Below are 25,047 nucleotides of genomic sequence, written 5' to 3' on the forward strand. Positions count from 1 at the left end.
TTTTGAAATCTATCAATCAATCTCTTAAAAAAGGGATGTATTGAAAAAGAAAATAAATCAAGCAACTCAGCGGACTCAATGGTTGCTAAACTGAGTGCAGCTAAACAAGTCCGGGCCATGCAGAGAATACTGGAGGTGACGTTTAAAATAGAGCAGGTGCCGGAATGAGGGTCCGTAGTTTTTTTATATTCGATTGAATTATTTTAAATTTAGTTTTAAAATTCTTTGAATTTTTTTTTATTTTTATCTTTTAATGAATTTTTTTAAGTTTAGTTTTAAGAATCTTTGAATTTTGAGTTTTATAACATATAATATTTGTTTTTAATAGAAGTATTGGTATTTAGTAAGAAAGGTGTTTAGGCCACACCCTAATATTTAATATACATTTTTAGCCACCCTAATGGTAACTGCGCCTACCGTTCCGACTGTTGCTAACCACCGTTTCCAGTCGTTGCAACGTGAAGGCCGCTAACCCTGGCATTTCCCCGCCGAACAGTTAAAACGTTTACCGTGTTAAACGTTGTTCGGCGAGGTTACTTTCACTTCAATTTTAATTGTAACTTTCCCTGCGATTTTCGAATTCCAAGCATCAGGACGTGTCAGCCAGCTAAAAGGTAATTTATTATTAATTATAAATTATACTTAATATAATAATACATACATAATAATACGTAAGCAACGTATTTCTATTGCATATATATTTCTATGTACATATATATCTATTCTATGCATATATCTATGTATATACTGCAAATAAAATACTAATGACTATATACTGACACGCCTTTGTGCTTTTTATTTTTCTAAAATATATCATCGGAGCGACCGTGGAGGCCCCACATTTTTAAACCACCCATTGCGTCGCACTCCGATGATAACATGGTCCTTCGAGCCGGATATCAACAATAATAAAGATCCATTTAAACAGAGCATCAGCAAGCACCAAAAAGCACCAAGCAAAGCTGAAATTAACTAAGTACAAGCCATCAGCAGGCATCAAAAAGCACTAAGCACCAGCAAACAATCCGTTCCAGCAAAACCAGGTACGTGGATTTATTGCACACTTTTTGTTTTGGTGGAAATAATCTATTTTTTATTTCTGTTATTCTATGGAATCCGTTCTTCGTTCTGTTCTGCTCAAATATTTCACACAGCAAGTAAGTTCAACTTAGTCAGTCTTACAAACATTTGGAAATAAAAGGTCGATTATAAAAGGCAAAGGAATCGTTTTTTTTTCATATGATGCTACTAAAAAGGCTTAGCTAGCTCAACAAATGCAAACAAAGTTTTTCCGAGATGCGATTGCATCACTGTGCATTTGGCGTTCGGCTAGGAACGTGTTGAATATTATTTTGCGATATTTATAAAAAATTTATGTCATATAAAAGTATAAATTAGTTGAGACCGTTAAAAACAATTTTTATTTTTCGTTCAATATCGATATTTTGAAAATAAATTGCGCAAATGTGTAGTATGTAGTGTAAAAGGATCTAAAAATCCAAAGCGTTCCCGGCTAATACGCAACATTTGCAAAAAAGGTGTGCATGGTACATGTGTGGGGAACCACAAATGTGCCAAAATTTGAATAATAATGCCGGAACTTGTTGTAAAAAAAAAAAAAAAATGATATTAAAAAAATGCAAATAAGTTTTTCTTATAATCATAACTAATAGTTTAGTCTACAAAATAAAAATAAAATTATTGAAATATGTAATTTTTTGTGTTCTCTATGCTTATATTTGTAAAGCCATCATATTTCAGTTTTCTTAGACCAAATTTTGCTTCGCAATTTTCGTATGTATTAAAGAAAATCGCTTAGCACTCAAACGGTTAATTAGATATTCTAATGATACCACCTTGAATAGATACGCCTTGGTTTGGTTGTTTCCACTCTTGTTCTTCATAAACAAGAAATTGCCCTTCTTTTTGCTTGTTTATTCATCCGCTCTTATGACACGACGAATTGGGAAGGGTAATCTCTTTCTCTATCATTCTTGAAATAGCATGATATTTCCACTAAATCATAAGTATCTTAGCAAGTTAACCGGAAGAGATGATCAGCGAATTCCTTCGGCGATATTGTCTACATAATTTCCGCTTGCAGCTATATCTGTTATTATATATAGTTCTACAATTGTCAAGTCACAAACACGTCAAACCGTGTGATTTCCTAAGTAACATACTCGCAGCCAAATACCAGCGTAAGAAGACATTGGTTTCCTATTTCCCTTTTCTGCGTTCCGAAAATCTTATCTTAAACAAAACAGGTGCCACCAGAAGGAAGAAAATTATTTTAAGATAGTGTTAAGATTCGCATCAATCAAAACGGTTGATTTCATTTAATAAAATATTTGAAAAATAATCTTTGTCTTTTAATCTAAGTCTGATAACTTAGAAGATCAGCTAGCGACAACAACGACGTCAACGGCTTGTGCTAAGGCTTACAAATAAGTTAGGAAGAAAAGTTAATTCTACATATTTGAGGCATAATAAAGCACAGACGTGAATCTACAAATAATTTGTATATTTTTTAGTATGAAGATTATGCTATTGTCAGACATCAAATAAAGAACATCGTAAATTTACAAGCGGATGTTTCAATATTATTACGATTCACCAGTAATAATTCCCGCTTCACAAAAAGGGTTTAACACCTCGTAAAGAAAATTTTCCTCTAAGAATATAATCAAACAAATTTATGTTCAATTAAAATCAAACTTTCCTTTATTGCCTTAAAATTACTGTTATAGTGTTATTTATTGTTTAAATTGTGTGTTGCATATTAGCACGGTGAATAATTCTGTGGAATTGTTTACCGTTTATTTGGCAAGTGCCGGAAATGCAAATTCGGCAAAAAGGTGAATAAGTGTTCAATAAAAATATAAGTTGCATTATTGCACTTTTAATAAAATGCAGTTCTTTGGAATTGCTTATTTCCAGACAGCACTTGGCGGAAATGCAAGTTTAGTTAAATTATGTATGTATGTGGTAGTCGTTAGAAGACCGTCGTGCAGAACAGACGTGGTATAAACGTGGAGAACGATAATTTGCCGTGGATCAGAACATTAGTTACTTGAACTTTCTTTAAATTACTCACTGTACTATATTATTTGCTTTAAATTCAAATTCCTACATTTTATAATTTTAATTGTAAATAAATCTATTCTCATATGGGGGCTCAACCGGGATTTGAACACAACTTAAGCAAATAAATCAAAAAGTCAAACGAATCAAATAGCAACGAACACTCACTGGTGATCAGCAGGCGGAACATAAGGAAAGAAAACGAAAAGAATTTATAAACCGACGAGTTGCGCGCTGTTAAGAGCATTGTTTTGTTGTTCAACGAGTGTCAAAAAGAAGTGATTGCCTGAAAATTTTATAAATATATTTTAGTCATATAAAAAAAAATACACCGGTATTAAATATGAGTTCTAAACAAAAAAGACATTTGCAAAGAAGCGAACTATCCGTAGACGTGGAAGATAGAAGGCAAGTGTCGGTAGATGTTGACGAGAATAGTGGCTCCAAATTTAATGACACCGATGTTGAGAGCATTATAAAAAAATTTTCCGGTGCTAACGCAATTAATGTGCATACGTGGATAAGCGAATTCGAATCCTATGCAAAAGCATTTCAATGGAGTGAACTCCAAAAATATGTTTTTATGAAAAAATCCCTTTCGGGTGCAGCAAAACTTTTTGTTGAGTGCGAGGTTAAACCAGTTTCCAGTTCCAGTACCAACAACTCAAAGCGGCATTAACGGCAGAATTCCAAGATAAGCTATCTAGCTGTGATGTACATAAGAAACTTCGTGAAGAAATTAAGAGAAATATTGAAACTTATCGCGAATATTTATACCGCATGATTGATATTGGAAGCCAAGCACAAGTAGACTCTGAATCAATATTTCGATACGTTATAGATGGCATAAAGGACACAACCTTCAATAAAGCTATTTTATATGGAGCGAAGACTACTGCGGAATTTAAGGAAAAATTGAGCACCTACGAACAAATGAAAAAGGACAGCGTTTCGTTGCGGGGTATGAGTAATGATGGCCGTTATAAAAAAGTTGAGAAAAGAGATAGCAAGTCACGACACTGCTTTAACTGTGGATCTTCTGATCACGAATTTCATAACTGTCCAGACAGGGCAAAAGGACCGAAATGTTTCGGCTGTAACGGTTTCGGTCACAAACGGCCAAATTGTCCAATGGTCAAAGCGTCGACAAACTGGGTGCGAAATGCCGGTACTTCTTACTGTCCAGTTATGATCATTCGAAGTTTGACCGTTGAAGTGAGCGGACGCGTGAGCGCTTGTTTTACTTTGCGAACTATTGAATATTTCTTGAGCGCTGTTTTTCGCGAGAAAATACTGCTTTTTACCGTCGGCTAGTGTCGTATATTGTGCGTACCTAATCTGCGTGGTTGTGTTGTGCGGGAAACTGTTCGGCTGTCGTGTGACCGTCGGTGGGTTTTTCGCCGTTAGTGAGAGACGCTTAAATTGCGCGTACCTGACCGGTATCTATTGTGCGAAAGACTATTGTGAAACTGTGGGTGTAATTGTCGGCGGGCTCTTCCCGTCAAGTGGGCGCCGCTATAATTGCGTGCACCTGTGTCGGTGTAACACGTGTGGGAAAAGAATTATCGTTGTGCGCTATAATTGCGTGTGAAGCAATTGTTCGGTAGAAAACAATTGTTCGGTAGAAAACTATTGTTCGGTAGAAAACAATTGTTCACTGTGCGAGTGTTGCGACGCGAGTTACAGTGGTGGCAGTGGGCTATGCCCAAATTAGGCGTGGCAATGAAGAGGGCGAGCACCCCTCTCCAGGGCAGTTCCAGGTTGGCGTCATCGGCGATGGACGAGTCAACATCGGGGTAGGAGGAGGTCCTCTTGAGATCCCCTCCCCGTATGAAAAAGAAGACCGCTGGAGGAGCAGCGGCCCCAGCAGAAAAGGTCGCCGCAAAAGCACCCGAAAAGGGTAAGTCGGGGATTAGTGGAAGTGAGGGCGCTTCCGAGGGTGATAAAAAGGGTGGTGAAAAAAAGGGGCGGAAGGCAGGGACCAAATTGGGTCCAGCCGGGAAGCACATGGAGAAATTCCGCAGGAATTTGGGTGCTTCCCTGGAGAATTCGGGAGCGTTCGGTGGGGGTGCCAAACACAAGAAAGTTGGGGGGGAATATATGGGGCGATTTAAGTCCGTGGTGGCTGCTTTCAGCGGAGCCGTCATAGACATGGACGGCGTCCCGAAGAGTGTAGCGAAGGACCTCCTTGGATACTCCTTGGAGTTTGAGGAGCTCTTCGTTGAGATGGTGGCGGAGATAGCCCATCTTCGTGGGCAGTTAGAAGCCACGAAGATTACAAGGGAGGAAACACCTCGGAGGACTGCTGGAGCTGCGCTGGCTGGTGCAGCGATGATGCCGGCACCTCAGGCGCCTGCGTCTGTGTTGCCTGCGTTGCCGGTGCCCAAGCCAGTTGAGACCTGGTCGGTCGTAGTGAGGGGTAAGACCCCCACAACATCAAAAGAGGTGATTAAGAAGGTAGTAAAAGAGGTAGGGCCTTCTATGGGGGTTAGGGTGCACGAGGTGCGCCCTTTGAAGGATGGAGATGCGATTATTCGCACCCCATCCGTTGCTGAGAGGGACAACTTGGCGAAAAATGCCAAGTTTTCCGAGGTGGGGCTCGATGTGAGCGTACGTCGCAAGCTGGGGCCTAGGGTTGTGGTCCAGGGGGTCCACACGGAGATCTCCCCTGATGAGTTCATGGGGGAGCTTTTCCGGCTGAACCTGAAGGAGTTCAGCCCTGGGTGTCTGCAGAAGGACCTCAGGATGGTCAGCCGTCCTTGGAAGGTTAGCCCTGATGGGGCAACAAACGTAGTCCTTGAGGGCACGGACATACTAATGTCCGCCCTCCTGGAGGCCGGGCGTTGCTACATAAAGTGGTTCTCGTTCCGGGTGCGGCCGGACCAACTGACGCCCGGCTGTTTCCGCTGCATGGGGTTCGACCATAGGGTGGCGGAGTGCAGGGCGAAGAAAGATGTCTGCCGAAGGTGCGGGCAGGAGGCACAGGAGTACAGGTTGCGGCAATGCCCCGCATTGATTTCAAGGGGGCATTTGACAACTTGCGCTGGGACCGTGTCTTACAACGGCTAGAGGAACTTGGCTGTCCGGAAATTACTCTATGGTGGAGTTATTTTTCGGACAGAAAAGCAACTATGGTAGGTGTGGGCGGAAGTGTGGAGATTGGGGTGGCTCGATCCATCTGTGGTCCCTTCATTTGGAACCTCATGATGGACTCTCTGCTTCGGCAGTTAGAGCCAATCTGTAAATGCTGTGCGTATGCGGACGACCTTCTCATTTTGGTGGAGGGTCGTTCGCGTGATGAACTGGAGCGAGTAGGGGGGCAGCTCCTTACATTAACCCACAATTGGGGGGTAGATGTGGGAGTAGACATATCGATGGACAAAACGGTGACAATGCTGCTTAAGGGCAGATTGTCTCCGAGTCGTCCACCGATTGTACGTTTGAATGGGGTATTGATTAGGTATGTGACGCAAATCAAATACCTGGGGTTAACCATGAGTGAAAGGATGTGTTTTACTCCACACTTAGTGCTATTGAAGGAGCGGCTGCAGTCAATTGTCGGGCAAGTTCGTCGCGTGGTCAGATGTGACTGGGGCCTTAGCCGTCGCGCGGTTCGCACCATATATCGGGGCTTGTTTGTGGCCTGTGCCACTTACGGGGCCGCTGTATGGTACGAATCAGCGTTAACGAATGGTGGACAACGTCATTTGATGGCGTGCCAGCGCATTATGCTGCTTGCCTGCATGCCTGTATGCCGTACAGTAAGTACGGATGCACTGCAGGTACTGATGGGTGCACCTCCTCTTGACCTGTTGGTTATACAGCGTGCTGTTGCCTTTAGGTTGCGAAGGAGGCTAGGTATGCCGCTGGTAGAGGGATGGTTATCCGACCGTGATGTAGGAAGGGGGTTTTTAGAATGTAAAAGGTTGTTGAATGAGTGTATGCTTCGTGGGTGGCAAAACCGTTGGGACAATAGTTCCAAAGGTCGCGAGACATAAGAGTACATTCGGGATGTTTCATTTGTCGGGGAAAATCCTGATTTTGGATTTTCCCTCAGCCTAGAATTCCTCCTTACTGGACATGGGTCTCTTAATGCGTATCTGCATGAGAGGCACTTGTCTACAAGTGAGGAATGTGTATGTGGGTCGGCAAGAGAGGGCTGGGTGCACGTCCTCTGTGAATGCCCGATGTACTCAGACATTAGAGATCTTGTGGGTGTAGGGATTAGCTGCACTGACGGACGGTATGATGTGAGCGGTGTGCTTGCCAACCGTGGGTATGTCGAAAAGTTAGGTCAATATGCGCGAGAGGCTTTTAAGCGGCGAAGAAATATTAGACGTTCAGTTGATTAGGTTCTAGTAATCCTTGTCTGGTTATTCTGCTACGTGATTGGGGATTAAACATGGGGAATGGCTACCAGTCCAGAGCTGTATGGAAGCTCAACTGGTAGTAGTCTAGACTACGAGTTCTGACCGGAGACCTAAATCTGGACCACGGGGAACAGGGGCCCTCGGAGCTTGCTCCGACCTGTTCTTGAGGTAGGGCCTTCGGGGAGTATAGTGGTGGCTGTGGTTAACACCTAAATGCGGGTAGAGCTTTTGGCTCGATGTTGAGTTGCATTGCAACCGGGTTCCGGGACCCATAGAACGGCAGAGGGTTAGATAGACCTCGAACCTTACCAAGGTGGTTAGTGTGTCCATTCCACACTACCAATTGGTACCTTAAGTGCTTTTTGCATTTTTGGGGCGCTGATCAACGCATTGTTTTGATCCGTGTGCCTTTGGGTACCGTGGGTTGGAGCTGTCGCCAGCAGGCACTCACGTAAAAAACACTGGACGCTGTCCAGTTATGATTAATGGAGTAACAGTCATTGGCTTGATCGACACTGGAAGCGATGTCTGTGTTATTAAGAAGAGCTGCGTTCACAAGGTTCGCCCGCATACAATCTCTAAGTCTTCACGCTGCTCACTGACTGGAATTGGAGCAAACATTGTCACCGATGGCCTTTGCAGAGCCGACGTTTGCATCAACGGTGTTTCATTTAATGATATTGAATTTTGCATTGTAGATAACAGTTTTGTTAATCCTGATTTAATTATAGGCATGAATCTTTTAAAGGAAGCAGTTGTCAATATTAGCAACGGTAAAGTAACCATAAGTAAAATGGCGGAAAATTTACGTGCGCAGGTGGACAATACTGATACTTTGGCTGGTTGTTTTCTTGCTCATATCGAGGATGAAATATTCGAAGATAGTCAAATTAATGTAGACGTTTCCGTGCAAAATCCCGATGTACGCAATGAACTTCAGCAGTTGGTTTGTAACTACAAACAGCAAATTCCAGAAGAATCACCAATTACATTGAAAATTTGTTTAATGGATAATGAACCAATTTACCGTCCTCCGAGAAGATTCCCACCAACCGAACGTAAAATAATCGACGACCAAGTTGAAATTTGGCTTAAAGCGGGCATTATACGGGAAAGTGTATCCGATTATGCAAGTCAAGTAGTACTAGTGAAGAAAAAAGATGATAGTTATCGGCTATGCATCGACTACCGAGCAATTAATAAGAAGGTGCATAAAGATCGGTATCCATTGCCTGTTATTGAAGATCAGATTGGCCGCTTGGGTGATGCTGCATTTTTTAGCACACTTGATTTGGAAAATGGCTTTTTCCATGTTACCGTCGACGAGAATAGTCGAAAATTTACCTCATTTGTTACATAAGGTGGACAATATGAATTTTTAAAATCACCATTCGGGTTTTGTAATTCACCGAGCGTTTTCCAAAAATATATTAATTATATTTTTAGAGACCTTATAAGAGAAAATATTGTAATAATTTACATAGACGATATTGTGGTTCCTTCACGTACCATTACGGAAGGTTTAAACTATTTGAAGAGAACATTAAATGTAGCGGCTGCCAATGGACTAAATTTTAAATGGAGCAAATGTTGTTTTTTGCGTGAAGAAATTGAATATTTGGGACATCGAATTTCCAAAGGAGTTGTTATGCCGTTTAGCACTAAAACTAAGGCAGTAATCAATTTTCCGATTCCAAGTACAGTGAAGCAGTTACAAAGTTTCCCCGGCCTTGCAGGCTATTTTCGGAAATTTATTCCGAACTTCGCAGTACGTGCTCGAACGCTCACGGAGCTAATTAAAAAAGGCGGGTATATCGTTTTTGGAAAACCGGAGTTAGCGGCACTGACAGATTTAAAAGGGGCACTCACGACTAACCCGGTGCTACAGATATTTCGATACGGTGTGCCGACTGAATTGCACACGGACGCAAGTAAAATAGGTTACGGTGCTGTTCTTTTCCAACGAAGCAGTGAAAGTAATACAATGCACCCTGTATTTTACATGAGTAGATGCACTACAGATGCGGAGAAGAATTACACTGTGGAACAAATTCAGGCTAGCAAAAATTAGGTCCATTCTGAGAGTGGCGGGTGAAAATAGAGGCGAAATTAGAAGACCCGTATCGCGCCGTTTGTTTATGTTAGTTCGAATTTTTTTTTAATCGGCCTTCGAAGTTTGCAGTCAAATGCCGATTTTCAGTATATTGTTTATATGGTTTTTTGGCTATAACTCGTCGACTAATTGATATTTTTTCAATCTGTAAAAGCCAAATTATTGCTAGAGACCTGTGCAACAATTACAATTTTTGAAAAAATTGATTTCGAAAATTTTTGTGGTACTTATGAAACAAAATGTTGGAAAAATTATTTTTTTTTTATGTTTTTTGAAAATATTTTCAACAAAACTAAGTCTTTTTTGCATTTTGTGTGGTCTATAATATGCTTCTCAGTTTCTTAAATAAATGTAATTTGAAAAGAAAATTACGGGATTAAATACTTTGGCAGCTACTTAGACGAAAGTCACAAAATGTTCAAAAAATTACCGTTTTCCTTATTATTTTTTAATATCTGGCAAGCAACTCATTGTTTTTCGCTTTTTTTCTTATCTAAAATATAGTTTTCAATCCATCACATAAATATCATGCAAAAAAATATAGTATCAGTCGAAAATTTGTGCGATATACCCACATTCATTACATAAAACTAATGTAAAAAAACCCAAAATTCCTGGTAAACACATAGTAATTAAAAATCCCCAAAACCATTAAATAAATATCGATTTCGGTAGAAGTAATTAAAAAGGGAAGTTTCAAGAATTCTGTTCCGATTGCGTATAGCACTGACACTAGTGAAACTTTCGATAAATTGAAAGACATTCTGGAAGTAGTCAAATATAACGAACACCAATGGCGCATTTGTTGCGACCTCAAAGTAGTTTCCTTGATTACAGGCTTAACAGCATCTGGCCGTCCAAAATATCCGTGTTTTTTGTGCGATTGGGATTCACGATACGGAGAAGGTATTAAAGGAAGAAACCAGTACAAACAACATAACTGGAGTAGTCGAATTGGGCGAAAATGACCTAATGACAATAGGCTACACGAAAGTCTTGTTCCTGAAATGAAAATTTTGTTGCCGTTGCTCCACATTAAACTTGGCATTGCTAAAAATTTTTTGAAATGTATCGCAAAAAGACCAGCAGTATTCAACCGCTTGAAAGACATTTTCCCAAGACTAAGTAAGGCCAAAATTCAGGAAGGGGTTGTTAATGGTCCCGACATACGGAAACTAATGAGTCGTCAAGATTTTGAGCAAGTTCTGACAGACCGAGAATTAAATGCATGGCTCGCATTGAAAGCAGTCATCAAAGGACTTTTGGGTAAAGAACGCGAAGAGAACTACAGGCAATCTGTTGCAAACATGTTGGCAGTTTTCGCTGAAATTGGGGTTAATATGTCATACAAAATTCATCTCTTGCATCAGCATCTTGAAAAACTCGCTCAACAGTTGCCAACTGAATCTGATGAGCAAGGCGAACGTCATCACCAAACTGCGCTTCCATTTGAAATAAGGTAACTATAGAGTGTGCATATTTTGAATTCCTAGATTTTTCTAATATCTTGGTCAGAGTGCACAATTTAAACATGTTAACGATTGAAAACTATTTTCGTTTCAGGTACAGAGGAAAGAAATCTCCAGATGCGGTACTCGCTGAAATTTGTTGGTGGTATAAAAACACCTTTGAAGAAGAGGAAGACGAGGAAACAGAGGAAGAAGGGGAAGACACAGATGAAAATCCAGAATATCTGTTGGACGAAATAATCGATCTCTCTGATGATGATGACGATGACCAAGACATTAGAGAGAGCAGTGATGTTGATCCACAGCCGCCTGCTAAACGGCAGCTGGCCAAATTATTAATTTAATTAATTTTATTTTTCTACTTAAAACTTTTCATTATTAACATTTCAAAATTATATTTTTTTCCATATTTTTATATTTTCTTTTTCTATGTTTCTTCAAAATCAACACTGAACAAAATTGGTAAATAAAAAATGAGAAATAAATTAATATTAAGCTCAAAAAACGCAAGTTTTGTATTATGACTGTATGCCTAAAGCGCAAATTATCGACTAAGACAATTTTTTTTCAAATAAAATTCAATAAAGAAACTGAGAAGCATATTATAGACCAGTAAGTAAAAAACACTTAGTTTTGTGGAAAATATTTTCAAAAAACATGAAAAAAAAAATAATTTTTCCAACATTTTGTTTCATAAGTACCACAAAAATTTTCGAAATCAATTTTTTCAAAAATTGTAATTGTTGCACAGGTCTCTAGCAATAATTTGGCTTTTACAGATTGAAAAAATATCAATTAGTCGACGAGTTATAGCCGAAAACCCATATAAACAATATACTGAAAATCGGCATTTGACTGCAAACTTCGAAGGCCGATTAAAAAAAAATTCGAACTAACATAAACAAACGGCGCGATACGGGTCCTTTAATTTCGCCTCTATTTTCACTCGCCACTCTCAGAATGGACCAAATTTTTTCTAACCTGAATTTGTTCCACAGTGTTATATTAATAAAATTTGAATAATTTATATGGATGATATACTAGTTTTGTCAACCTCGCTAACCGAACATTTAGAAGTGTAGATTCTTATCGAAAGAAACAAACTTTCTTGGTCATATTATAACAAATAATGGGATAAAGCCCAACCCCGAGAAAATTAATATAATACAAAACTTGGAGCTACGAAAGTCAGTAAAAGAAATTAAATCTTTTTTAGGTTTAACCGGATATTACCGGAAATTCATTAGGAACTATTCCTTTGTTGCTAGCCCTATAATAAAATATTAAAAAAAAATAATAAAATTGATATTAATGACAAATCTTATATTGACGCTTTCGAAAAATTGAAGAAAATTTTAACAAATCCATCTGTTAAGGGTTTAAGGTTTATTTTCGCATCACCCACAATTTGGGCTCACCCTAACTTTATTTTCGCATCACCCACAATTTGGGCTCACCCTAACTTTATTTTAGCATCACCCACAATTTGGGCTCACCCTATTCCTTTCACTTCTCTATCGCTCACATTTCATTTCATCGTTCATTTCGCTCTTCGCTGCTTTACACTTTGTTGTTATCACTAACTCATCATTTCATCGTTCACTTCGCTCTTCGCTGCTTTACACTTTGTTGTTATCACTAACTCATCATTTCGTTGTGCAGAATTTAGTACATCTGCATTGCCAACAACATACATGCACATCGATACATATGTATGCCGAAAAAATACATAAAGCCCACGTCGCATCGTCTTCGCATGATCTCCCCTTCACCTAGCATCGATAAAGGGATAGCGGTACCCAAAACCATTATAAAAGGATCAGCCTACGCACCTTTTGATACAGTTTTCGTTTCCGTTGGCCAGACAGTTTTTCGTTTTCGTTTGCCATCACAGCTCCCCCGGTATCGGTAATTAATTAAGCACAAATCTTCATCGCCCTTTTTTTTGCTTCGGGTCTAAATATTGTACGTTTTTATAAAATAAAGAATTGTTTTTTCGATCTAATTTCGTGTTTCAATTTGCGGAGAAAATTTAAGTTAACTGGGTTGGCCAGTCATCATCCACCATCAATATTATGCTATCCAGACTTTAATTAAAAATTTGTATTGACCACGGATGCAAGCAATGCTGCTATTGGCGCGGTGTTAAGCCAAGATGGCAAACCAGTAAGTTACGCCAGTAGGACTTTAAATGGACATGAAAAAAACTACTCAACGCTAGAACAAGAATTATTAGCCATTGTATGGTCAGTGAAATATTATCGTCCATACCTTTTTGGTCGAAAGTTTCTAGTTCAAAGTGATCATCAGCCTTTGAAATGGCTTTATTCACTTAAAGAGCCCAATTCTAGAATCATCCGAAGGAATGTTTACTACGCCACTGCTGACGTCGCCACATAACACGTTATAACATGCAGCGAATGCATTATCGATACAAACCGTATCAGGCAGCAACCGAAACGGAATTTTCCACAAACAAGCAATAGATAAGTATTAGTAAATAACACAAGAAATGGATAAGGACTGATAAACAATTTTCCACTGCAAATCTGCCGCCGTATCCTAGTATTATAAATAGCCCTAAGTATACAAAATGTAGAGCAGTATTGAATTTCTATTAATAAAGAAAGCACGTGACTGTGCAGCATATTTCTTTACTCTATTCTATTCAAATAGAATAACTGGGGGCTCAACCGGGATGACAATACGTTTTGTCACCTAAATGCCAAAATCCCCGAAATTTAGGAAAATAAAAAATCCACGGTCTTGGAGAACGACAAAAAACCAGTTTCTGAAAAAGAGAAACACTAAATAAAAAAAACCGTTCCAACAACAAATCTTACAAGTAACTACCCTACAACAGGAGCTTAATACTGTAAAGGAGAACCGAACAGCCTTCCACAATATCACCACCATTACACAACACGAATAAATCCCTCTTCCAATAACAGACGCCAAAGATATCGGTTTGGAGCTGTTCAAAGCTTTACCCAAGTTAGATGGGGATAAAAACTTGTATTGCTAATGGAGATCGCAGGCCTGGAAGTTTATGGATGACGTCAAAGCGTTCACAGGACATCCTAGGTATTATAACGCAGTAGGCATCATCCGCACGAAAATTATAGGAACAGCAGCCGACATACTAAGCAATCATAACACGAAATTAAACTTCTGTTCGATTATAAATCGATTGGACTATACATTTGCGGACCAAAGACCTTTGTATGTGTTATTAGACGAGATAAAAAAGGTTAATCAAGGAAGAAAGAATTTATCCGAATATCACAGCGAATTTAATAAGGCACTTAATCTTGCGCTTTCAAAAATTGAAATGTCCCATGAACAAAACAGCGAAGCCATGAAGACATATGCTAACCAAGAAGCCGTTCGAACATTCATTATGGGCCTGAATAGCAGATACACAAGTGGAACCTTGTACAACCACCTTGTACAAGTGCAACGCAACAATTTCACTCCGCACCACGACCGTATAAATAAACCAATACCTATGGAAATATACAACTCTAGGCATTTTATACGTCCTACTCAACACTAACAGGGATATCAGAATCCTTTCAAAAGGGAAAGAAATCCATCCTCACAAAACTTCAATCAACATAAGCAGCAGAGGATCAGTCAAACGCATCAAACAGAGGCAGAATCTACTATATCTCACCTCGGAGAACAGTACGAAAGCGGCAGTACCTTTTTAGGCGAATAAACGGGCTGCCCAGCATTCAAACAAAGAGCGGCCTTACAGACACACCCGTTACAATCTTAGTCGACACAGGATCAACAAATAATTATATAAGTATCAACTGTAATATTGGTAAGTCAGTGCCTATTCAACCTATAAAAACAAAAACTATTCACGGATATTCATTATAAAAATCTAAAAAAATTATAACTTTGTATAGTCATCACTTGCCATTTTTTTGACATTGATGAGCTACAAGAATTTGATATGATACTAGGTGAACAAGGACTTAGAACTATAAGAGCAGAAATAAATTTATTCGACTACAGTTTAAAGTACCAAAAGAAAGTTGTGAAGGTAGAAAATGAACAAAAAATAAATTACACAATAAATAATACAGCATATGAGGATGACATTAGGAAAATAATGAGAAAAAATGACGAAGTTTGTGAAAACTTACCGTTTACCACAACTATCCAAGCAACTATTAGAACGAATAATGAAGATCCTATTACACTAAGCAGTACCCTTATGCCATGTCAGATAATGATTTTGTGAATACAGAAATCCAGAAACTTCTCGATAATCAGATAATTCAACCAAGTAAAAGTCCATACAACTCTCCGATTTGAACAGTCCCAAAAAAGGGCACCGATGAAAACGGGAAACCCAAAAAAAGGATGGTTGTAGATTATCAGAAGATTAAGACACAAACAATAACAGACAGATACTCTATTCCAGACGTAAATATGACTATTCAAAATTTAGGGAAAGCAAAATTATTTTCTACTATAGATTTGGAATCTCGAATTTGGAATATCGAATTAATCAAAAAGTTTTAATAAATACCGTAATGGCGTATCAAAACAATCAGCAGCGTGGAATACCCGCACCAAACCAACCACAACCGAGACAACAACAGAGGCGCTGGCGCGATTACACTATGTAACAAGATTTTTGTCCATGGGTTGTAATTGTTATTTCCTAGTCAGTTAGGTCCCAAAAGTATAGAAAACAGCTATTGTCCCAAGATAACTTTGCTTTTGTGACCATGGCAGCGCTTTTTTGAAAAATACGTTATCGCCTATACTTATATATTGTATGTACATGTTCATAAAGCATACCAATTAAAGAATGCATTTGAAAACTATTTTACAAACATTGGTTTAACCCTAGATGCAGTAAACACTACATTAGAGATTTGTTGTGGTTTATTGACAGTTGTTTCTTATTTTATTACAGATAATTTCGTTCAAACATGGCTTCACGAGGCTGCAAGTATCCTGCAGATGCATTTTGTTATGTCTGCGGATATTTTATCAAAACAAGAGCGAAAAAGTACTCCTGGAAAACATGTTTTAAAATGTGCGAAGCTTACAATGCTTATTTCGGCATGCCTGTGGGTGATCAAGACAAATCCTGGGCACCTCATTTCGCCTGTGAAAACTGCAAAAGGACTTTGGAAGGTAAGACATTTTAAAACTATATTGCTTTGTTATGGGTAAAATAAATGTTTCTATTAACTTTTTTATTAGACGGTACTTTTCTTTTCTAATTTTTTTTTTGCAGGATGGTACAGAGGGGAAAAGAGAGCTATGAAGTTTGCTGTGCCAAGAGTTTGGAGAGAACCCACTGACCATTCAAGCAACTGCTTTTTCTGCATGGTGGACCCTTCCAAACGTCGGACTGGCAAAAAAGCAAGTCCAATCATGTATCCTGACATTCCTTCATCCATGGCTCCAGTTCCGCACAGCTCTGGCCTCCCCGTTCCTACTCCTCCAGAGAAAGAGCAGGTGTCTTCCTGTGAGAGCCCTGATTCCAAGAGTGAGGAAGACAATGAAGGTGAAGGATTTAATTTACTAGCTGATAACAGAAACCCATACTATCCCAACCAAAAGGACATGAATGATTTGATCAGAGATCTTGGTCTCACCAAGTCCAATGCTGAACTTTTGACGTCTAGACTGATGCAGTGGAATTTGCTGGATCCTAGTGTTAAAGTCTCATGTCAGAGGAAGCGTCACTCACTATTTTCCAACTTCTTCATCAGCGAAGATGGGCTCTGCTTCTGCCACGACGTGACCGGTCTGATCGAGAAAATCGGAATTGATTTAGACCCAAAAGAGTGGCGCCTCTTCATTGACAGCTCTTGCATAGTCTCAAAGCCGTGTTGCTCCACAATGGCAACAAGTATCCGTCTCTTCCTCTGGCGCATTCAGTATCTCTCAAAGAGAACTACAACAATGTCAAGAAATTGCTGAACGCATTGAAGTATGAGCAATATGGCTGGGAAGTGATCGGAGATTTCAAAATAGTGACATTCTTAACACTTTGGTGACCGGTGACGAGTTAACTCGTCATTGCACTTGCATTATCTATTTCACTTTTTGACACCCAGGGCGATATAATATAGAATATTGCAAACACTTGGCGTATCGGGTTTAGTCGTGTCCGCTCTATAACAAAAAAATTACTTTTCTTAGTATTTCGATTTCTATTACAATTTGAGTAAAATTTCAAGAATTTCAACCATGACGGAACGTATCGGCGAAGAACTTTTTAATGAATTATACGCGGATAGTTTATCTGATTGTCCGAGTGATTTCGAAATAAATTGTAGTGATTCCGAAAGTGATGAATCTGACATTATACCACCAAAACGACAAAAAAGAAATGCTATAGAATCCGATAGTGAAAGTGAATTTGAAGATTGGAATGAAAATGACTTTACACCTTCTTTGGAGGATTATTCAAACATTTCGGGTGTAACCGTTGAATTAAGTGACACACCGAGCATTAGTGAAGTAACGGATTTATTTTTTGATAACGACTTTTTTCATTTAGTTGTTTCTCAAACCAATTTATATCACTTCCAAACGAAAGAATTGCATAAAAATTCTGTTAAAACTTTACCATGGACAGAAGTTACAACAAACGATATGAAGAAGTTTCTTGGGTTATTGATATTGATGGGGCAAACTAAAAAAGCTTATTGGAGAGATTACTGGTCAACGGACCCTTTGGTTGAAGCACCAATATTCCCTAAAACTATGAGCAGGATGAGGTTCGAACAAATCCTTACATTTTTCCATCTCAGTGATAATGTACAAAATGCACCTAGTAAAGATAGACTTTGTAAAATTAGACCTCTACTGGATTACCTTGTTCCAAAAATTCAATCTATGTATACACCGAAACAGCAATTATCACTTGACGAAGCAATGATACCATGGAGAGGACGTCTCAGCTTCAAAACATATAATCCGGCAAAGATTACAAAATACGGTATTTTACTGAGAATGGTTTGTGAAAGTGAGTCTGGGTACATTTGCAACTTTCAAATTTATTCGGGTGGAGGACAAAAACTACAGGAAACTATATTATCACTCTTGCAGCCGTATTTTGGTTTTTGGCATCATGTATATCAAGACAACTACTACAACAACGTTTCTACAGCTGCTATATTATTAGAAAAGAAAATACTTGTATGTGGCACCATACGAGAGAACCGTGGCTTGCCAAAGATACTAATAGAAAAGTCCAAGAATCTTCAGAGAGGGCAAATGACTTTTGTACGGAAAGGACCCATTCTTCTTATCACATGGAAAGATAAAAGGTTGGTGCGCATGATATCAACTATTCATGATGCGTCTATGATATCAACTGAAAAGCGGAATAAAAATTATACAAATGATAAAGTGAAACCTTCGTGCATAATACAATACAATAAACACATGAAAGGAGTTGACCGTGCAGACCAGTATTTGGCGAACAGCAGTATTTATCGAAAAAGTATAAAGTGGTACAAAAAGGCAGCATTCTTTTTAATCAATTGTATTTTGTTTAATGCATTCATAATTTACTCTAAAAAGTCGCAAAATAAAGTAAGATACAACAAATTTCTAGTAGAAGTAGCTAGAAAATGGATTTCTGTAGATTCAAATGAATGCAGCACACCACCTGGCAGTTCTTCTCGTACTTCTAAAAGGGCTCCTTACAAAGATCCACCTTCCAGGCTTTCAGGAAAACTAAGCGAGCACGTTTTAGAACAAATAGTCACTGGCGTAAAAACAAATCCAACTAGAAGGTGTAGAGTATGCTCTTCAAAAGGAAAGCGCAGCGAAACGAGATATATCTGCAAAACCTGTTGTGTACCATTACACGCAGGTGATTGCCATACAGTTTATCATACCAAAAAAAAAATACTAAAATTTATATAAAAAGTATATCCAAAGTTTAATTTCATTTCATTCAGTATAAATAAAATTTATTGGAGTTTATTTAGAATGTTTTACTTTCATATTCAATTACTAAAAAATAGGCGGTGACATGGCATAGTTTCTGTGTAAAATTGCCGGTCAGCAAAGTGTTAATGGGCCTGCAAGGCGGTTACACTAAGTGTCCTTGCTTTCTTTGCCTGTGGGACAGCAGGAACGACAGTGCACACTACAGTAAGCGTGAATGGCCACAACGAACTGAATTCACTGTGGGGAGGAACAACGTCAAGTGGGAGCCCTTGGTGGACCCTCAGAAGGTACTGATGCCACCACTACACATCAAACTGGGTCTTATAAAGCAATTCGTCAAAGCTCTCGACAAAAATTCTTCAGCGTTCAAGTACCTACAAGACTTGTTCCCTAAGCTCTTTGAGGCGAAAGTTACAGCCGGTATCTTCGTTGGACCACAAATAAAGAAAATCTTCGAGCGTGAGGAATTCCCCAAGAAGCTCACTCGTGTTGAGAAAGCTGCTTGGATGAGTTTTGTGTCAGTGGTACAGGGGTTCCTAGGCAATCACTATGAGCTGTTCTGTATGATTTTCTCTGTAGTAAAAGACTCAAACACGTTTTTCTCATAATTTTAGCATATTTTAATGAATCTCATTGTCCTGGTGACAAAAGCAAAGTTTCCGAGGAATATTAGGTGGTTTCCATACTTTTAAGACATAACAGACTAGGAAATAACAATTACATCCCAACGACTGAGAAATTTTTTATTTTTGTTACATAGTGTAAGTGATATTAAAGGCGTACTACACCCAAACAATATTAACGCCATAATCACTACCGAAGAAATTCTATATCAAATAAAAACCACACTAGTACAAACTTTCCCAACCACTATTTTTGTAATAGCAAATGCATTAGTCAGAGACATCACTGACGAAAATGAACAGAATGAGATAGTTGAACAAATACGCAGAAGAGCACATAGAAATTATAGAAATAATATAAAATAACTCTCTGAGAGCTATTACTGGCCTAACATGCAAGATATGGCAAAGAAGGCAGCACAAATATGTGAGATATGTAAAAAATGTAAATACGACAGACGACCGAATAAATTACTTTACGGAAAAACACCAATACCAAATGAAGTAGGTACACATTTGCACATGGATACATTTTTTATGGACAACCAAACATATATAACTACAGTAGACAGATACTCAAAATTCTGCTATATAAGAAAAATACCAGATAGGAAAAACTCATACATATATTTGAATGAAATACTATCACAAATATTCCCATACGCAACGAACCTAACAACCGATAACGACCCGTCATACGTTAATGTAATAGCAAAATCCCTATACGATCGACTACATATACAGCACGCAGCAGTGTCACCACAACATTCGACAACGAACGGTCAAGTAGAGCGGACGCACAGCACAATAGTGGAGCTAACTAACTTACTAGTAAAGGAAACCAAAGGTAAGCACGAAGAGGTGATATTCGAAGCAGTACGACAGTACAATAAAACCATTCACTCGGTCACAGGACATAAACCCGAGGACGTGTTTTTCAACAGAGGAGGATACGACTATAAAGTCATCGGAAATAGAATTCGTTATAATCAAGAAAGAGATATCACTCAACAGAAGGCACCGAACAAACAAATTACTTACAAGAAAGGAGATATTATTTACGTTAAGAGAAGCCGAAGAAATAAAAAACACGATAGATTCATGAAAAAAATAATTGAACAGGATAACGGTAAAACAGTCACAACTACTGATAATAGAATAATACACAAAGATAACATCCGTACGAACTAGAAATGAATCTCATAATAATAATAATCTTGCTGTGCATAAACAGAATTAGTTCAGACACAAAAATTACTAGAGTCCAAATTGTAAATGAGGACATTTAATTTTAAGAGGGAGGAGAGTTAGTGTAACAGAAAGCACACTACTGTACCGATGACATCATCCAATGTATGATACAGAATCAGTAGTTTACATAAAAATATTTCTATTTTAACATTATCAGCAAATACCAAACAAAATATTCCTATTTAAATATTATCAGCAAATAGCAAACAAAACATTCCTATTTAAATATTATCAGCAAATAGTAAACAAAATATTCCTATTTAAATATTATCAACAAATAGTATATTTCTATTTTAACATTATCAGCAAATAGCAAATAAAAGATTCCTTTTGAACATTATCAGCAACCAATAAACAAAAGAAACCAGAGCCTATAAATAGACGATTAAGCATAGAAATAAGTTAGTCTTCTATTATACTGAAGCATATGAACTTCAGTTTAGAATTGATCTAAGTACATCTTGATACGAATAAAATATATTTTTTTATTATATTAATACAGCAAAAGTAGGGGAAAATGGGGAGTTGTGAGACACAGGGAGTTGTGAGACATTGTTACCTTTCGGTATTATTCATTTGGTTACATTCGATTTTAAGTGACAACAAGTGTTCTCGATGCGATCTCACTTTTCAGCTAGCATTGGTCATATTTACACGCATTCGACGCGTCTCTCCAGTTACTGTGTTTTGGAATTTCTCGGTAAGTTTTTTTCGTCATTTGTTTTGCGATACATTCGATCAGTTGTTGAAGCAAATTGCAAATGTTAATATATACAAATTATTAATTGTCCTATTAGCTTTGAATTTACACATTCACTTGGGCATGAACGTTCGATGTGTTTATGACTACGCAGCCATTTATAAAAAAAACGATTTGGGGAGTTGTAAGACAACAAATGTGGGGAGTTGTGAGACACCGTTTTTTTCGACGTTTTAACGCATCTTTCATAAGTACCTCGCAATATTCATGCATTGTTTGTATATATATCATGAAATTTTTGGTTAAATTTGAGTTTTTATTGTTTCTCCGCTTTTTCGTAGATTTCTCATTTATCATGCCGACGCGGTTATGGTATGTGAGGTATGTTATAGGTATGTGAGTGAGTCAAGTAAAACAACGATCGATGCAAATATATTATTGGTGCAATCAAGGAAATTTTGGTTGAGAAAAAGGCAATACGATCTGTTGGTCGGGCATACGATGTAGATAAATCAATTTTCATCTCAATAAAGAACTAACAACTAAAATAAGTCATTTTTATTGATTTAAACCATGGTGTCTCACAACTCCCCACATTTTTGTATTTTGTATTATATTTTATATTATTATATACAATTTTAATTTTAAGGAAAATTGTAGTTTTGTTAAATAGGCCATACCAATAGCTTCCAGTATTCATTGACTAAAGATTCCATCATTGACATATGCAGAATATTAAGATTTTGAGTAATACGGGTCCAAAAACAAAACCCGTCTCACAACTCCCCATTCTCCCTTACCTATTTAACTCGCGTACGAATGGTCGAGCGAGTTAAGGAATGTTTACTACGCCACTGCTGACGTCGCCACATAACACGTTATAACATGCAGCGAATGCATTATCGATACAAATCGTATCAGGCAGCAATCGAAACGGAATTTTCCACAAACAAGCAATAGATAAGTATTAGTAAATAACATAAGCAATGCATAGGGACTGATAAACAACCTTAACAATAGATAAAGATTTGTAAATAACACAAGAAATGGATAAGGACTGATAAACAATTTTCCACTGCAAATCTGCCGCCGTATCCTAGTATTATAAATAGCCCTAAGTATACAAAATGTAGAGCAGTATTGAATTTCTATTAATAAAGAAAGCACGTGACTGTGCAGGATATTTCTTTACTCTATTCTATTCAAGCAAGCGTGAAAGAAGCAAACGTATGCGAAGAAGGGCAAGTGTATTGTGGTTGTTGTAAATTTGCGTATGAATATAGTAACATACGTATACTAACTACATGAATACATATGTATATATATAGCCACATATATTATATATATATGTACATAAGTATATAAACCTAATTACGCATTGAAAAGAGAGAGAGAAAGATTGAAGTTGTGTTAAAGTTGTTGAGTACTAATTGTTGTTGAGTACTAATTTACAAATATGTTTAAGAGAACCTAGCATAAGTTTAATAAATATGTGTATTCCCGTTAATTTACCTTTGTTACTATTTTAAGAAATAAAGAAGTTTTAGTTTTGATAAAGACACTGGAGAGACGTGTTTGAATCACAAAACCTTATTAAATACGTTTATTTGCATATAATGATGTATAAAGCGAGCTAAGCAATTTAGAGGGGGAAAAAAGAATAAAAAGCAAACTGCGTAAGGTAAGACTTCACGGACAAGTGTTCGTTACTCCTTAATAGTACAGCATTTGTTAATGGAGTCTTAATATGGTGTGAGGTAAATGGCCGGATCAAGGTGTCATGCGATCCGTGCCGAGGATCAGCCTTTTCAAATATAGCCCAGTCGTTAACGTGAGCTTACGGATACCTGGCGACCTCCGAAATAATTAGCCTTGCCTGTGTAGTTCCGAGCTATGGATATGGACAGGTGGACATCTCTTATCCGACACTCGCGGGACCAACTAAGAACGCATCATCAAACAACAACAAAAAACAAAAATCAAAACAAATAAACAAACCAGAAGGGGCAGCCAGCTCCGAGAAGCGAGCAGCGTTTAAAACGAGCTCTCAATCTGCCACCACGACGACTGACGTCGACATCCTGTGGCTATGCGGAGAACTGTGGAAGATACTGCCGCAGGTAGCACCGACGACATGGCCGACAATAAGGATCACTGATCCAACCAAAGCAGGATACTTGGAGAGGCGTAATGCCGTCAAGATATTCAAAAGGCTGCATGGAGCACCACCAACAACGGAGGAGCTGACGAAGGAGGTAAGCGAGTCGATAGAGTGGGCGAAGAAGGTACTACCTAACTTCGCCCTCTAATGACGAACCATATCGTCAGCTGCCACCAATAGACAGAGGTCTACTGAAGAGGTCAAACCGTCAGCTAAAAGACCGAAAAATCGAGGCATAGCGGTGTCATCAATGTGACGCTGGACGTGCGACTAAGCAATCCAGGCCCGCCACCATCATGTACGGGCGCTGGCTGGTATCAAGGCCAAATTAAAATTATAGCCTGAGACGACGAAAGATCGGTAGAGCTATACAAAGCAGCAATAGCGAAGATCGGGGAAGTCTACCCTGGAGCGAAGCTGATGGTAGTACACAAGAAAGATATCCCGCCTCGACCGAGAGCACGAATTTGGGTCCCTACAGCCTCCGACCCACAGAAAATCATGCAAATAATAAGTGCATGCCATCCAGGCCTACCAACGGCAGATGGAATAATCCCTGCACAACTACAACAGACATTGGGCAACATTATGAAATGGCTGATAACCATATTCAGAGCAACATTACGACTAAACTACGATAAACACCGTCGCTACTCGCGAGATCACAACATGCATACTCTAAAGGTAGATCCACAGAGACAGCATTAAACTCACTCACAATATGTCGCTGAGGAAGATAAATATTTTGAGAGTGGTTGAACTTAAAGAGCAATTGCGCGCTCGCGAACTCTCAACTGCGGGTACAAAAAATGAATTGATGCTTCGGTTATCCGAATATATGAATGCCGATGAAATAGAAGTTCAAAGTATCGAAAGTGTGCTGCAAGCACAAGTGAACAAATTGCGTGTGATGTTAGAAAGTATGATGGCAGCTGTTAAAGATTTAGCTGATCAAAATCAAACAAACAATAATAATGCGAGTGTAAGATAGAAGAATAAACTCACTACAAAGTTCGAGTGTGACAGTGGGCCGAAGTGTAAATGTAAAGGAAATTGCCGAGACAATTCCTGAATATGACCCAACAAGTGAAAATTCTTCAACAGTAGATCAATTCGTTGATAGGGTAAACAGTGCCATTGAAGCATATCAATGGGATGAAAAATGTTTACTCTTAGTAGTATAGTATATAGACTACATTTACATTATGTTCAGACCAAAACTTAATACTGTAATTATGGTTATTAAATGGATTATCTAGAGGCATCCAAGCCTTTCGCATTGCATCACCCAGAGGGACAACCCTGCACTTCGGCTTCGTGACCGCATCGGGT

At 38.4% G+C, this 25,047-nt stretch overlaps 2 protein-coding genes across 2 annotated transcripts; both read left to right on the top strand.

The window, feature by feature from the left end:
- Positions 1-10,897: 10,897 nt before the first annotated feature.
- Positions 10,898-11,582, top strand: LOC128863235 (uncharacterized). The gene is made up of 2 exons (XM_054102286.1): positions 10,898-11,026; positions 11,131-11,582. The coding sequence occupies exons 1-2, from the start codon at positions 10,908-10,910 to the stop codon at positions 11,378-11,380; spliced, it is 369 nt and encodes a 122-aa protein (XP_053958261.1). The 5' UTR covers positions 10,898-10,907; the 3' UTR covers positions 11,381-11,582.
- A 4,514-nt stretch (positions 11,583-16,096) lies between these two features.
- LOC128864672 (uncharacterized) lies at positions 16,097-16,994 on the top strand. Its single transcript, XM_054104426.1, has 2 exons — positions 16,097-16,199; positions 16,303-16,994. The coding sequence occupies exons 1-2, from the start codon at positions 16,097-16,099 to the stop codon at positions 16,992-16,994; spliced, it is 795 nt and encodes a 264-aa protein (XP_053960401.1).
- Positions 16,995-25,047: the final 8,053 nt, after the last annotated feature.

This window comes from Anastrepha ludens, chromosome 5, assembly GCF_028408465.1.
Source record: "Anastrepha ludens isolate Willacy chromosome 5, idAnaLude1.1, whole genome shotgun sequence".
Taxonomy (NCBI): domain Eukaryota; kingdom Metazoa; phylum Arthropoda; class Insecta; order Diptera; family Tephritidae; genus Anastrepha; species Anastrepha ludens.

What these genes read in the sequence shown, in the direction of transcription:
- LOC128863235 (XM_054102286.1), top strand. Translation starts at nt 10,908, where the DNA reads ATGTCATACAAAATTCATCTCTTGCATCAGCATCTTGAAAAACTCGCT. An exon ending in GCGCTTCCATTTGAAATAAG is followed by an intron (nt 11,027 to 11,130) that starts GTAACTATAGAG and finishes TTTTCGTTTCAG; the next exon opens with GTACAGAGGAAAGAAATCTC.
- LOC128864672 (XM_054104426.1), top strand. Translation starts at nt 16,097, where the DNA reads ATGTGCGAAGCTTACAATGCTTATTTCGGCATGCCTGTGGGTGATCAA. An exon ending in CTGCAAAAGGACTTTGGAAG is followed by an intron (nt 16,200 to 16,302) that starts GTAAGACATTTT and finishes TTTTTTTTGCAG; the next exon opens with GATGGTACAGAGGGGAAAAG.